The following is a 15,919-nucleotide window of genomic DNA, read 5'->3' on the forward strand; positions in this document are numbered from 1 at the left end:
GTTGTAATTATGTTCATAATTATTGTAATAATGGAATAGATTTTGATCAAATTTATATGATGTTTATTAAGATTTTTATTAAATTTAAATAATTTTGATAAGTTAATAAAAAATATTTTGATATAATAATATTTCAATAAAGTGAATTAAAAATTATATATTGAGTTGATTTACTTTAATATATTATAATAGTTGTGATATATAGGGAGTTGTTTGTTTTTTTTTTTTTTTGTAATTCAGGTTTTCAGTTTTTGAATTGAATAATTCTAGAGGTGATTAAACATAATAATTCTTTATCCACCGATAAAAATTTTTGATCATTCATCGTCCACCGAAGATAAATGCTAAAAAATATTCACATTGAGACCACTAGCCATTTTATTCCTTTGTCTCTTCAACTTGAATAATCAAAATATAATCGATTGTCATGCTTCTTTTGAGTATTAGAATAGTAGACCGCAACAGAAAATTATTTCCTTAGTGGTTTGTTTCCTCACGAGAAATTAGTGAACCTATTCTGTAAACACAAATGAACAAGAGTGCTATTTCTACTGACAACAATAATTTAGTATATTTCTATTTAGGTTGCAAGTTCACTCTTTGTGTTGATGCAGCGGGAGGATGGATGCGATGGTGGTGGTGAAAGACCATGTTTACCTGAAAAACAGCCTGAATTGCTTTATGGACCACGGACAGATATTACATTTAGCTGGAAAGCAAATTCAGAAATTGCTACATGTCACCCACCGTCACAAATGAACTACTCAACTTCATCATTTCGGTTGGTTTGAAAATTTTTTTGGAACCCAATTTGAAAAACTTTTCGAGAAGACTCCATTCTTCTTCTGTACTCGGATCATTCATCAGTTAACAATAACATGGCATCAGTTGTAGTTATTATGAAAGAATTTTTCATCTGCAAAACTAGATGAAAACACACGCACACACACACACATATATCATCCAGCAAGATCCACTCAGAATTAAAACTCGATTACTGAACTCAGAATGCTACTCCAAATCATCCTTGTTTATGCTCGCCAAACAGGTAGCCTAGAGATGAGCTTCCACCTGGAACTGACTGAACCTTAGTGGATGGACGTCCCTTGAGCCAAGAAGAAGAAGAAGAAGAAGAAGAAGGGAAAAATTAACCAAACTCCAATTGCAATTGCATGGAATTAGTTTCAAATCTGATTGAGGTACTGCTCACAGTGATGAAGTTGCCCGAGTTCTGGCCTTGAGGCCTGGAGTAGTTGTTGGAGGTGGCTTGAATTTTGTCTGCTGCAGCGGCAGCAGAGTGGCTGGGAATTGGCATGCTCTTCTCGCCGGCATCTTCGCCGGAGGGAGGCTTGGCGGTTTCCTCACCTGATGATTCGAAGAGGTAGCCGAGAGAGCTTTTGCCACCCCCAAAGCTCCCTCCTCTGCTCATTCTACTCCAAGAATCTTCTTCCTTTCGATCGGGACTCTTGCCCTTTACTTCTCTCCTTGGAAGAGGTGAGTGGAGATTAGGTGACGGGTCAATTGCATGAACAGCTCCATCTGCTGAGCTAAGTTCCTAGTGGGTTGGGTGTCTTTGTAAGCTTTGTGGCTTTAATTAAAAGGAAAATATACACCTCAATATAGTCGAACTAAAAAAACATAATTGAATTGAAGCAAAGGGATGAGGTGGATGGACATCGATTGCAAACTTGAACTCAAGCTTTATTTGATCATAAATAGTCCTCGGGGCTATGGTGCTGCACATTGACAACCCTAGATTGGATGTGTGTCACGAGTAGGGTTGCAAATTGATTTAAATTATCAAAAACCCACAATTAATTCAAACAAATTAAGTATAGGGGCCTCGAGTCGTGTTTTTCCAAGGTTAGTAGAAAATCGCTTAAATTGAGCTTTCGAGTCGTTCTTTTTGGGTTTTCTAATAAAAATGGGGTTTTGACTATTTTTCAAATGAAATAAAAATAAAGAACGCAATGAAGTAAAATCTAATGCTGGTTGAAATCCAAATGCACAAATAAACCAAAATTATCATAAATCCTAAACTAAGCAACCCAAGATCAATTTGTAACCTAAGCTTAAATGCATCCTAAATGAATCTCAACAATGGATGTAAGTAAGGAAACAATCCCTAGAATTGCTTAAAACTATTAACTAACCTAATTCTAAAATGCAACAAATGCACCTAAGGTAATTAAGCTGATCATCAGACAAATTGGCACGGAACAGTTCAAGTTTGGAGTTTTCAGAAATTTGGAAACAAGGCTAAAACAATCCTAACAACAATAAACTAACCGAATTCACTGAACTAACATCAACACCAATCCTTAAGCTGTAAAACCCTAACAAACTGATACGCGGGATCGAAGATGGCACGAAACAGTGCCAAAATTCAGATTATCAGAGTTTCAGTGGTGACTTTCAGATTCGAATGGTTTGAAAACTTAAGGCTACAAGGTTCTATCAAATCAACTACAACACAAGCATTAACTGAAAAATCAAATTGCCAAGGTTGCTAAGAAATGAGATCAACCGAAACATTCAAAATCAGATTACAGAAACAGTAAATGAAATCAGAAACTGAAAAACTCTTCCTCTTCTTCCCATTTCACTGATTTCTCTCAACTTGGTGTCAAACAAGTTGTTAAATCCCACAATGTGAGTTTAATAATCCTTTAGAAGCTTGAATATGGTCGCCGTGTGGTTTTCTCGCTGCCAGCACCCGGAACAACCCAGAAAAACCCTTTCCAGAATCGAACAGAGCACTGCGTGAGTAAATATGGAGCTGCAAAACCGAATTTCTCGTCTTCCTCTTGCTCCGATCGGATTGATAATGATATAGGGAGGCTCCACGATCCTAGGAGAACCCCTCAAAGGAATCGTAGCGTCTTCTCATGCTGTGGATGGCCGGAGCACGCGAAATCAGAGACTTTGGCCGGCGGTGAAACCCTCGCCGTCGGGCCAAATCCAGCTGCCGAAATATACCCAAAGGACCGGCTTCAGACTCCTCTTGGACTAAGAAACTCAATGGAAGAGGTTTGGGAGGAAGGGACTTCGCCGTCTGGTACGTCGCCGAGCAGAGCAGCTTCCGCGGGGGGAGACGATGAACAGTGTCGGCGAGCCACTGTTCATCGGGTTTAATTTTAGGTTTTATACGGCTGATTAATTGAAGAATCTCAGCCCTTGATTTTAAATCCAGTGGTGCAGATTTGATCTGAGCTCTAGGGCAGCTTAGGGCTTCCAAAAATTTGAGGGATCTTGATCGGGCTTGATCTAAGTCATGTCCTCCATGTGGGCTTGATCAATTTGGGCAAATTGACTTGATTTGGCTTGATTTGATCGTGATTGAGCTCAAGTTTGATCCGATTTGAGCACTAAAATCAATTAAAACACAATTAATGCAAAAATTACCATTAAATCATGAAAATTAAAATTAAGCTTCAGATTATGCAATATGGGACAATTAAAATCAAATCGATTCATTTCATAATTTATTTTCATGCAAAAACCTAAAATGAATCGATTAAAAATGCATAAAATCCTAACTTATTAGACATCCAGGTTGTCATCCGCGGTTCGATCCCCAACTACGATGTATATAGGAATTTTCTTCCAAATGAGGATCGCAATCAAAGGATGCTGGACATCTGGGTTGGCCGCTTACGTGTGCTTCCCGATTTACCCTCACAAATGGGAAACTTCGTAGGACTGGACCGATCACCCCCAGGGATTGAGTCAATGTGAGGACTGGGATTATCATTTTATTTGATCATAAATCATTAGGCTAAGCACAGATTACAAGGCTGCGAAAATCTGATGCTTCTAGCCCTTTGCTCCACAAAATTAGATAGTATAATTTTGCTCTCAAAGAAGTCTTATGGAGCAGGGACCAGGGACCAAATTTATAACATATATATTACTCCCCAAAAAATCTCTACCATCGTCAAATATTTTTTTGAAGAGACATGAAGTCATGGGTAAAGACATGGAGTCATGGGTGCTGATGGTTTTGAAACTTCCAAATACATGGACCACCTGGTTGCTCCATGGCCAATGGAGTCAAAATAACCAACAATTCAATCTTGGAATGAGTTGAGGTTGAGATAGCATGAAGATTGTTTTTCGTTTTCTTTTTTTAGTTTGATCAATTAGAAGAGAATAAGTTAAAGAAAGGAGGAGAAAGAGATCACGAAGATAACACCTACCACATCCTCTTGTGTTAGGATCACTGCACCTTTCTTGAGGATCAATATCTTCTTCCAATCAAAACCTCAAAATATTTTTGTAGGCTCTCTTCTCCTTCAAGTTTTTCAGCCCTATGTCTATCCCTTTTCTATTTTTGCCGCAAATGGTACCTACCTTAGTGTAGACAAAAAGGTTATTGTCCTCCTTGTATTCTAAAACAATGAGTTTAGACTTTTCTCAAGTCATTTAGATTCACTAATTGGTCCTCTCCATTTGATTATAAAGAAGCTATAGCACATTCTTATTGCGAACTAAAGGTACACATTATAGGTCAACTTATAATCATGAAACCTTTAGCTTGTTGGATTTTATATACTCTTGGTATTTTTTTTAATTATATAATGAACTTGGTCGCTATCATATTGATAATTGATTATTCTTGCATTCTAAATTTTATAAAGTTCATATTAATCAAGTTGTTTAAATGCATATCATAGTTTGAATGAAACACTACAAGATCGAGGATGGAGAAATAGAAAAGTGTTTTTCAGATAGCCATACTATGGTTGTTTTGAGAAGATGCCCAACACCAGAAAAAAAAAAGCAACAAAGCATCTATATAGATGCCAAAAGTTTCACCACAAAGGAGTATTACAAATAGCCTCACCACGTTGACTTATGAAATTTTTAACAACAATGGACCAACTTTGATCAAAGTTGCTCTGCATATTAGAGTAGCTAGCTTTGGTTAAAACTGCTTCAAACAATTACTACTCTAGCTTGTGATAATTTTGATTAATATTTGCATAGAAGATAATAAAATTACATAATTTAAAAATCATTGGATTTGAAATTCAGATATGCCGAGATGGATTTGACATGCTGAACTCAAGGCTGTCAAGCTGGGAAGGTCGAGTTGTCTGGGACGATTAAGTTACTAAGTGCCCGAGTTGACTAAGTGTTGAGTGAGCCGAGCTGACCGAATGTCTAAGCTGATCGAGTGTTGAGTTGTTGAGTTGAATAGGCTGAGTAGCCGACTGTCAAGTAGGTCGAGTGTCAAGCTATCAAGTGGCCCGAGAAGGTTGAGTGTCGAGCAACCCGAGTGGGTCGAGTGTCGATTACTGAGTGGGCTGATTATCAAGTTGGCAACCTAAGTAGGTCGAGTGTCAAACTATCGAGTGAAGAGGAGTGTCCATTGTCGAGGCTTATGTTAAATATAATTTTCTTAAAACAAATTCATCCCCTTCATCGGTACTTAGAGACCATCAGATGTCTATTTTTTAAGGTACAACGATTTGACCACATTCGCAATTAAGTATTGGTTGTACGTAGAGAATTAAATGTATAACTGAACGCTATCACTAGGAAGCAAAAGAAGATGGTGAGCAAAAAGAAACATGGAGTTGTTTGCTAATTGATGAATCGATTATTCGACCTCTTCTGCCCAAGAGAGGATCCTCAATACGCCAGTAATTGGCCATCAATGGTCGACCGTTACCTTCCGATTACAAGTCGATCATTTTTATACTCTTAGGTATGCATGAAAAATATCATGTGGCAAAATATTGACGGGTCTACTTGGGCAATTTTTGCGTGCAAGACTCGCTTGCACACGAATCAACTGGTTTAATGCAATCCGAATCTTAGATCTACACCCCTTACGGGCGCACATGTGAGAGAGAATCTCTCATCCATATATATTTAGAACATTTAAGTTATGATTTAATATAAATCAACGTAACCTGCATGCCATAAAATTCTCAAAAGTGACTAAACTCATATTCATATTTAGAGCTTCATTTTTCCAACAATCAAAACTACTCTACATTGTAGTAATTTTGGTAAAAATTAGAATACTCAAATAGTAGCAATTGATCCAATAAATTCCTCCAATAATATTTAATCAATTTAGTTGAATTAAAATAATTTTTATTAATATTTAAGTAGTTTTATTTAATATTAAAATAATTTTGACTATAATTACTTAGTAATTTTGAGTATTATTTTGGCCAAAATTACTACAATAAAGATATTTTCATGATACAAGGTAAAATAAGAGCCCCTTTTGGATTTCATCTATTAATTATAAGGTAATAAAAGAACTAGGTTTAAGACTCTTAACCTGATATTTATCATTCATGTTTTTGAAAAATATCTTATAAATCATCATGATTCTGAAAAGACCTTTGATGTTTGGTGTTTTTGGTGCAAAATGACACTTTGCTATGCTATCTTTCTCTCTTGTTTAGTGATGAGCACTAGAAGTGGCTCTGCCTCATTGAATAAAATCTTCACAAAGCATGTCTACGTTGATAGAGAGTAATGATACTATTTCATCTCCATACATTTAACACTTTTTATCTAACATTTGTATATCCTCCATAGTGTTCATCTTCTGCAACTCAATGCTAAAAGTAGCTGCCTGGTTTTAAATAGAACACTAGCAAAACTTCTTCTCATTCTTTGTTTTTGGTTAATCCAGGCATCCAATTCTTACGGTCCGATTAATATTAGAGGTAGATGGTATGATCTCACAGACAGACCACCAAGTAAATCTGAAAAATATAAATGGATCCTGATAGGTAGTCCAACGTCATCAGTGATTCGAACTCTATGGGCGTTCAGAAATGCCCAACGTAAGATCCGAACCCTTGTTGTAAGGAAAGCAATCCTATCTCTTACCACCACACTATACTCCGAGGGCAAACTTCTTCTCATTCTTGAAGCTTGCTAATCTCTGTTTAGTACATAAACTTAATGTGATGGCTGGCTTACAAACTGAGATAAATCAAGCCACTTAGCATGTTCGATCAAGCTGGAAATATGAAATTTTCTGCAGATCTCCTTTTTCTGTATCAACCATCTATTTCTCAACCATATGTTAAGTTTTGGTGAGTGCTCATAATATATACTCAGATCTGTTATGTTAACTGATCAGTTTTAGATAACTGCTGATTTTTTAGCTGCTATGGTTATCTTTGTTATGCATATTGAGCTTTACAAGTCACAGAGACATCTTATCCTTAGTTGTGGAGGAGAGAAATGAGAAGGTGGCAGCTGAAGAGAAAAGGAGACAGTTCTCTGTTTGGTGTTGTTTAGAAATAAGAAAAAAGGGAATAGCAAAGTCCTTTTATTTGGATAGGAAAGATGTGAAAACAAGGCAGAACACAAAATACAGGAATACAAGATATATAACTGGATTCAAATCAAAATTTATAGAATCGTGGTGACATCTATTCTTTCATTCTTTTCTACTACGACATAAGAGATATGCATACTTCTGAAAAACAATATAAGCTATCTTCATCATGTCCCCCTCTAGTAAGCTCAAGTAGGAAAATTATTCAATGCAATTTCCATCTTTCAACTAAAGGCAGTCTGATGCATGAAACTCTCCAATATGGAATTCCGGTGAAGGATGTATTGTACGCAGTCTTATCCTGCTTTGTAAGAGATTGTTTCCGAAACTCACCTATGATCTCCAAGTCATACGGTAACAACTTTATTGTTGCTGCTAAGCTCCCCTTCATTTTTCATTTTTCAACTGACAGAGTAAAATTACCATACAAGGGTTTTGACAGTGTCTCATGAGAGCTCCTTTGGCAATTATTAGATTTGAGTGAAATGCATTCAACTGTTGATTGATTAATTTCTTTTACATTACTTCCATGCAATGACAATGAAATTCTGATTATAAGCAAGCAAAATTCCAATTGCTTGAACAAGAATGCATGGGTGAGTCTATGATTGTAGCTTGGTAGCCTGAATTTATCAGGAACTCAAACTTAAACCAATGCATATCTAGGGCCACTCTGATCTTCAAAATCCAACCTCAACTTTCAAAACCTTGACTTTAGTATGAGACCAAAAGGGCATCCCTAGATTGCATATGTAGATCAAATTCCAACCATCAAATGCTCGATCAGTCAAAGACTCTATACTACATACTAGGATTCAAGATATATCAATGAGGATCCCACATTTAACAGGAGAGTAAAGTATGTCTATCACATAGTTAAGTGAAGCACTTCTGACATGCTTAAGTTTCAAAGTATCCCTCCCTAAAGAGCCAGACATGAGCTTCCTTGGTGCCATGACTTAACTGATGTCATGATTTGCATTTCTTGTTTCTTTTTTCAATGATGGTATGAGTTCACTGAGTAAAATGAGGAAGGCAGAAGCATATTGGATTAGAAAATCTTGAAAAAGACATCACAATTTGATTGGGAATATATCAACACTAATTTGCAATTCATTTTAGGTCAATCAGTTGTATAATTTGTTTCCAAATGGTAAGTCAAGAAATGTTTAGTCAGTAGTTCTTTCTAATCACCTATAGAACTATCCAAAGATGACAACTACAACTGAAGAATAAGCAGAAGCCAGAGATGCATGACTGGATCTGTTTTCAATCAAGATGTGAAATTTCCAGCAACAACTCAAAGTAACACATAACCTTCCTGGAATGAGTGCTTAGCTCACAGATCATTTAACTGATAATATAGCTAAATCAATATGCCAAATATGATAAAGAAAGCAGTTATGATTACACGTTCTTGCAATACTAGTACCACAGTAATGACAGCATAAAAAGTTTTAAAACATCAAGAGTTACTACGAAGTGCATGCTTCATATATAAGACTTGTACCTAGGATAGTAATCAGAGAACTCGACAATAACTAATCTTCAATTCGTTTGCACCAGTGTTTTCCCAACTAAGTGAGCCAAATTTCCCATAAAAAACAAGTCATATATAATAAGTTAAACAGCTAGCATCTACAAGCTGCTGGACAATAAGACTACTGAAAAAGTACCAAACCATTATTTAGGATCAGACTCATCCAATAATGTGGGCAATACATTCCAAATATAACATGAAAGTAATTTATGTAAGAAAAGTGTACATGCACGCCATACAAGCCTTAGAAATATTATACATCAGTCCGTTTATTTCATCAGAAGTTTACCAGCTTACCTGGTGTCAGTTTACTATCTGAAACATCCACAGGTAGAGGTGACCAAGCTGCATGACTCCTTTGTTCAGATCGCCACCTCAAGAACAACATGAAGGCAATCGCAGACAAGCTAACAAATGCAAAGCCACAAGTCAGGGAACGAAGAAAAGCTCCCAACCCTCTCTTTATCGGATTAGCAGAAAACAAGATAACTGGAGACTCATCATCAAGATTGCCCATTGTGTTGTTCATCTTCATTATCTCCAGTCCATTCAACAATCCTCTAATCCACAAAGGACTACTTTGATTCGATGGTTGAATGCTAATGCTCAAAAGTTCTGTAATATCAACATCCAAAACAAAATCTACATAATGTGGTGAAGCCAGTAACCGAGTGGAATCTGAGAGATCAAAATCTTCATATGCCATGTACCCATTGATGTAGACATTGAAGTAGAGCTGATAAAGCGTCAAGCTAGCAATATCACAGAAATGCATTCGAATCAGATATTTGTAACCAGGAGTCACGGGGAATTCCCATGTCATGCTATAATTGGAACCAGAACGAACGGCACCATTGATCACTCTTGCCGTATTATACACATGGTCCGGGGCCACTTCACGGCTCGCACCATATTCCTGGTACTTAATTCTTCCGCTGTACGAGACAATTTCTGAAGCAGAGCTAGGCTTTAGGAAAACACCATCAGGAATCCACGTTCTCCATAGGGAATCATTAAAAGGCGTCACCTTCGGACCCCCAACATTAACCCTATACAGAGTTTCAAACGCCTGCTTCGACAGCCCATCAAATTTTGCAACTTCCTCGGCTTTTACTAACCTCGCTGGGTACAATATGAGATCTTTGGGAGCGGAGACGACCTCGATGGCATTTACAAAGGCAAAGGAGGACCTGTCGGCAGGATAAAATGAGATGACAAGCTTTTCTTCCTTCAAGTTGATAAAGTACTCCTTCAACAAAGGCCTCGGCGCGACGAAATCGGACAGGAGGGTGATCTCCGAGGCCAAAACGTGGAATCGTGCCGAAGAAAGGTTGAATTCAGGGGTCTGAAAGGGGTAGAAGTGGAGGCGGATCAGATGGACCCCCTTACTCTTGATATCGAACTCGTAAGAGGACGGGCAAGTGAAGACCCTAGCTGTACGGTGCAGAGGGTCGGCATCAGCGGATGGGTTGGAGAGGGAGAACTGGCGTCCGTGGGAGCGAAGGATCGTGGTGGCGAGGCCGGAGTCGCTGAGGAATGAGCGGCCATCGGGGAGGGCGGCGGCGGAGGTGGCACCGCAGGCGATCAGGTGGTCGTCTGGCGGAGAGAAAATGGCAGCAGATTGGGTGGGGACGAGAGAGAAAAGAAGGAAGAAAACGAGGCTGTCAGCGAGATCGCTAGCGCATCGACGCCCCGCCATGGCAGGAAGGAAATCGAGGATCAACGGAAAGGAATGGAATTGGGGAGAGAAATGGGCGGAGGCTGGAGATGGAGTGGAAGATGGAATTGGCTGGTTTCGGTGCGAGCCAGCTGTCACGCGATCCGGAAAAACTTTCCAGGCCCGACTCCGCGTCGTGGACCCGACGACCACCATTAGCAAGTCAATGACGCGTCCGTCGCTCAATAAAAATTATATTTCGGAAATATAATTTGTAATTGATGTTTCGTTAATTATATTATAAATGCATCTTATCATCCTTATTTGAAACTAATAGGATCCGAGTTGTGATCCAAGGATCCAACTATATAACGACATATTTATAAAAAAAATTTTTCAAATGGGGAACACAATCAAAGGAACATCTGGATTGGCCGCTGTATGCGCTTCCCGATTTACCCAAAGGATGTGGTTGATCAGTGGGAAACGGACCGGACCGGCCACCCCCAGGGATTGAGTTTGCATACCCGATTTACCCTGGTGGTCAGTGGAAAATTTCCGTGGGACCGGGCCGGTCACCCCTAGGGATTGAGTTCATGAGACTCAATTTTTTTTTTTTATTTGAAACTATATCGAATTAGTATAATAACCCTTGAGGCATAACTGAGTTGGTTACGACGCAGTAGAGTTGCAGAAGAGGATAAGGGTTTAAATCTTGGTGAAGTCAGGTAAAACCCTCTTGTATCATGACCAACTATAATTTTTCAATTTACCTCCTCACAAATAGTCGTAGGGCCAATCGTATGGAACCGGTAAGGTGACGGATTCTACTTTTTTTAGAAGAATTAGTATAATAAATCATTTGTTTTAAAAAATAATTTTTAAAGTAAAATAATTAAATAAATTCTTCAAAAAAAAAATACTACGGTAATATTAAAAGCTATTAATTTTAAATTAGTCCTTTCCTATTATTATTATTATTATTTTAATTAAATTTTTAGTTTTAGAATCAATTCAAAATTTTGAAGACGACTGATTTAATTCTATAAAAATTTCTCACTGATCAATAAATCTAAAAAATACTCAAGACTACCAATAGTCAATTTCCATGATTGATTCATTATTATAGAGTGTTATGCTCCATCTAAATATTAGAATTGTGAATCGTTTCATTCACCATATAATTTTATTTTATATTATTTTTAATAATTTTTTTAGTAGATATAGAATATAAATGTTCTAGTAGAGAATCAAATTATGATGTTATAGAGAATCCATCAATAATTCTACTATTATACCGTGTCTTGGGCCAATATATCTTTTAATTTACTAGTTAAAGTCAATCAAAATATTATAGTTTAAGAGAAATTAATCGATTATAATTCAATAATAAAATTAAATGAATATTGATATGATAATTAATACCAAGATAATTTCGAATCATATATATTTAGAAAAGGTCAAAAAAAATGTTTGATAATATTTTTTCTTGAAAGAATAAAATATTATTTTTTCATTTTCTATACACCGAAAATACATGCAAATAATAGAAATATTGTCATAGTAATGTAGTGATATTAACACATAAAAATAAAAAAATGAAGAAAATTTTGTATGGCACTGAACTATGTCTTAATGGATATCATAATGATATTTCACAATAATAATAACAAACCCTTGTACCATGTTTTATGAAAAAGGATCAAAATCCAATTTTCGTAATGATAAAAAAATTGAATGAAAGTGGCAAGAATGTCATGAAGGAAATGTAGTATGCTTATGCAAAAAAAAAAATAATAATAAAAGGAAAAAACATTTTTTCTCCATAGAATAGTGTAGTATGCTTTGGGTAAAAAAAACTTTTGAAACTTCAAAATTTAAAAATATTATAAATAATTTTATTAAATTGTAATTATATACACTTTCAAATTTCAATATTGGTCTATTTAATAGATTAATAGATAGAATTTTAGTTTCAATTGAAATTTTATAATCTCAATTTATCCACTTCTCAATCAATATGTTTTCATCCTTAACCTTATTAAAACACTTAGATAAATATTTAAACTCTTTTATGGATTAAAATAGTCATTATTAGTGCAATTTAGGAGGAAATGGTTGAGATTGAAAAGTATTAAATTAAGGGAGAGATTTAAACTTTTCATATAAAAATTTAGTAAATAATTTTTTTTTGATAAAGAGGTGTTTCTCTTAGTGGTAAAATCACATTATAAGGTGAAAATTGAAGTTAGGGGAAGGAACCTAACTTAAGGAGTTCATATCAAAATGATACATAGTAAAACCCTAATGGATCATTAAGGGGAAGCAAAGTTCAATGTTGAATTTGTATCCAATCTTGTCAAAATATGGTTAGTATCATGGATAGTTCAAGGCTGACTTTTGATACTTGTGATGTTGCTAGAGACAATAATTTCAATTCCTTAAGGGTACCTTAATAATACAATTGGTACGAGGTCCAAGTTGAGTACTAGAAGTGTTGCTTGGGATCTAATATAAATTCGTTGTCAAATATTAAAAGGTAAAGATTGTTATTGTTGGTGCAATCGACTTTCAGTATTTTGATGATTTAATTTGCATAAAATGTTTAAGAATTTGATCAAGGGTGGTCAAATAACTTGATCAAGGTTGATCAAGTTGAGAGTCCAAAGAAATTCAAGTTTGATTTGAAGCCTGGTGAGTGAAAAGTCCAATTAGAATGAGATACTTGAAAATTGGTGGGAAATCCTAAGGGAATAAATTTTAAGTGGTGAGAAGTCCTGGTTGGGAACTAGATAATGAAAGTCCTAGTGAAGCTAGACAGTGAAAGTCTTAGTTGAAAACTAGATCGTGGAAGTCTTAGCGGGGCTAGGTAATGAAAGTCCTAGTTGAGAATTAGATGGTGGAAGTCTTAGTTGAGAATCAGGTAGTGAAAATTCAAGCAGGGCTAAGCATGAGAAGGCCTATTTGGGAATGAGGTAAACCTAGTTGGGAACTAGGTTAAGTCCAAGGTAGGTCAACTAGAAGCTGAACACTTGACAAAGAGAGAAGTCTTGGAGGAGTGAACTCTAAGCAAGTGAACCTAGTAAGTTAGGTAAATCAAGTACTAGATTTTGCATGTTGCTTGCATGTTTGTGTTATAGGAAGAAGTAGTCGGACAAAGACTTGGGAGATCATAGCTTGTTCAAGAGAACTAGACAAAGTTTAGAAGAGCAGACTGCTCCAAGTGACCCTAAAGCTTTCCAAGCGACCTGACATTCTAGGTGACCCTAGAGATTTCCAAGCGGCTAGAAGTTTCAGGTGACCCTAGAGCTTTCGATCGACCACCTAGAGCTTCTAGTTGACCCTAGAGTGAACTTTATCAAATTCGAGCGGTTCAGTCAATGGATGAGTTTTGATTAGTTCCAAATGATCGGAGGTTATTCCAGTCGACCGGAAGGCCAAAACTTTGCCTGAAAAGGATCAAGTTTGCAGATGAGTCAGCAAATGTCTAGTTGGTCGAGGAGCATCCAATCGACTGAAGGAGTGTTGATAGAGTTGTATAAAAGGGGACTTGAGGCAGCCTCTTCTGACAACAACTAAAATCATCCATCTTCATTTCTGTGCTCAGAAAGTGTTCCAAACTTTGCTCGTGTGGTTCGGGAAGCTCCAGGAAGAGTGTTACCACACTTAGGATTTCCAACCGATTCATCATGAGTTTGTCTTTATCGTTTGTGCTTTTATTTACATATCTTTTCTCTACTTGTGATTACCTTACAAACGTGTAAGACATTTCTCTGCCTCTAGAAGATTTCCGAAAAGGAGAAAAACTTAGTATTCATGATTGAGACATAGGTAGAGTAGGGACTTGGGGGTTGCCGAACCATGTTAAAATCTTGCGGTTGTTTTTATTGTTCTTTTCTTTATTCCGCTCGATATTTCTAATATTGATTGACAAGAAAAAGAATGAACAAAGAAGGGTTTCGAGAAAGGTTTCACAGCCAATTCTTGAGGGTTTTGGATAAGAGTATTGTTGCATTTCCAGACTCTATGAGACATTCCAAAAGCATTCAACAGCAAGCAAAGAAAAGTTTTCATTTGTAAATTAAGTTGTGTTAGTACCGATGGATTCAATATATCTCTATAATGGTATGATATTGTCCACTTTGGGCCTAAGTCCTCATAATTTTATTTTTGTACTCAACCAAAAAGGCTTATACCAATAGATATATCCTCCATCTTATAAACTCATGATCTTTTTTATATATTTTCAATGTGGGACTTTGATTGTATGCCAACAATCCTCCCCTCAAATAAATGACCACTAGGAGCCCCCTGCCATTATTTTGATGGTCCAGGTCCGGACCTCTCCTACCTCCTTCATTTTTTCTGAAGGTCCCCACATGACTCTACATAGACCATGATTCTGATACCAATTGTTAGTACCAATGGAATCAACATATCTCCACAATGGTACGATATTATCCACTTTGGACCTAAGCTCTCATAGTTTTATTTTTGGACTCAACCTAAAGGACCTCATACCAATAGAAATATCTTTCATCTTATAAACCCATGATATTTTTCATGTATTTTCAATGTGAGACTTTGATTGTATCCCAACAAGTTGTTACTTTCAATGTTTTTGTATTTTTATTTTGTGTTGTATTAATAGGTGTTATAAGAGATTTCTTCGCCTATGAAAGATATTCGATAAGGAGAGAGTATGGTGGACATCCCTATCACTAGGTTGTGGAGTAGGAACTAGGGTTTCGAATCAAGTAAATCAATTTGTGTCTTTGTATTTGTCTTTTTCTTTGTGTTGTATGTTTTATTTTTGCTTCGTATTAATGTGTTATAGACAAACACACGATCGACAATGAACTAAGTCGCTTATTGCTATTCATCCCCTCTAGTGACATCATCGATCCTAACAAACTTAATCTTAAAAGTGGTCTAAGAGAGGATAGTAGATTGAAAGAGTCGACTCATATAAATATTTATTTATTTTTGATAATTTAGGTATCTGGCTTTTGAGCTCAATTAATTCTGGAGGCGGGCGACCTTCTCTTTGGTTTGCCTATCAGGTAAATCTAGAAGTATGAGTGACTCCTTGCCAACAACCAATGTCCTAGATATTTCATTCCATTGGAGAAAAATGTCTTGTAGTGCGTCATAGGTGAGATTCAAACCGTAAGTGCTTGGGTAGTTTGCTTTATCTGAACGATATGTATTCATGATAGAGTATATATTATACAACTAAAATATTATTATATCATATAAAACAACTAGAGGGGTGAATAGATGCTCATTATTTTTGCTTGATTTGGTTCATATTAACCACTATCAAACCAATATATAGTGAAAAATATAAATAATATAAAAAACACACAACAAATCAAGTTTACATGGTTTAAAACTCCTCATT

At 36.4% G+C, this 15,919-nt stretch overlaps 2 protein-coding genes across 2 annotated transcripts; both read right to left on the bottom strand.

Moving 5' to 3' along the window:
* Positions 1-715: 715 nt before the first annotated feature.
* On the bottom strand, positions 716-1,485 carry LOC141834096 (protein SPIRAL1-like 5). Its single transcript, XM_074721546.1, has 2 exons — positions 1,211-1,485; positions 716-1,105 (listed from the first exon to the last, which is right to left on the bottom strand). Exons 1-2 carry the CDS (start codon positions 1,427-1,429, stop codon positions 1,022-1,024), a joined length of 303 nt encoding a protein of 100 aa, XP_074577647.1. The 5' UTR covers positions 1,430-1,485; the 3' UTR covers positions 716-1,021.
* A 7,495-nt stretch (positions 1,486-8,980) lies between these two features.
* LOC141834137 (putative receptor-like protein kinase At5g24010) lies at positions 8,981-10,639 on the bottom strand. The gene has a single exon (XM_074721589.1). The coding sequence runs from the start codon at positions 10,555-10,557 to the stop codon at positions 9,136-9,138; it is 1,422 nt and encodes a 473-aa protein (XP_074577690.1). The 5' UTR covers positions 10,558-10,639; the 3' UTR covers positions 8,981-9,135.
* Positions 10,640-15,919: the final 5,280 nt, after the last annotated feature.

Source organism: Curcuma longa, chromosome 8 (assembly GCF_044706935.1).
Source record: "Curcuma longa cultivar G26 ecotype Majalengka, Jawa Barat chromosome 8, ITB_CL_G26_1.1, whole genome shotgun sequence".
NCBI lineage: Eukaryota > Viridiplantae > Streptophyta > Magnoliopsida > Zingiberales > Zingiberaceae > Curcuma > Curcuma longa.

What these genes read in the sequence shown, in the direction of transcription:
- LOC141834137 (XM_074721589.1), bottom strand. Translation starts at nt 10,557, where the DNA reads ATGGCGGGGCGTCGATGCGCTAGCGATCTCGCTGACAGCCTCGTTTTC.
- LOC141834096 (XM_074721546.1), bottom strand. Translation starts at nt 1,429, where the DNA reads ATGAGCAGAGGAGGGAGCTTTGGGGGTGGCAAAAGCTCTCTCGGCTAC. An exon ending in ACTCGGGCAACTTCATCACT is followed by an intron (nt 1,106 to 1,210) that starts GTGAGCAGTACC and finishes TCTTGGCTCAAG; the next exon opens with GGACGTCCATCCACTAAGGT.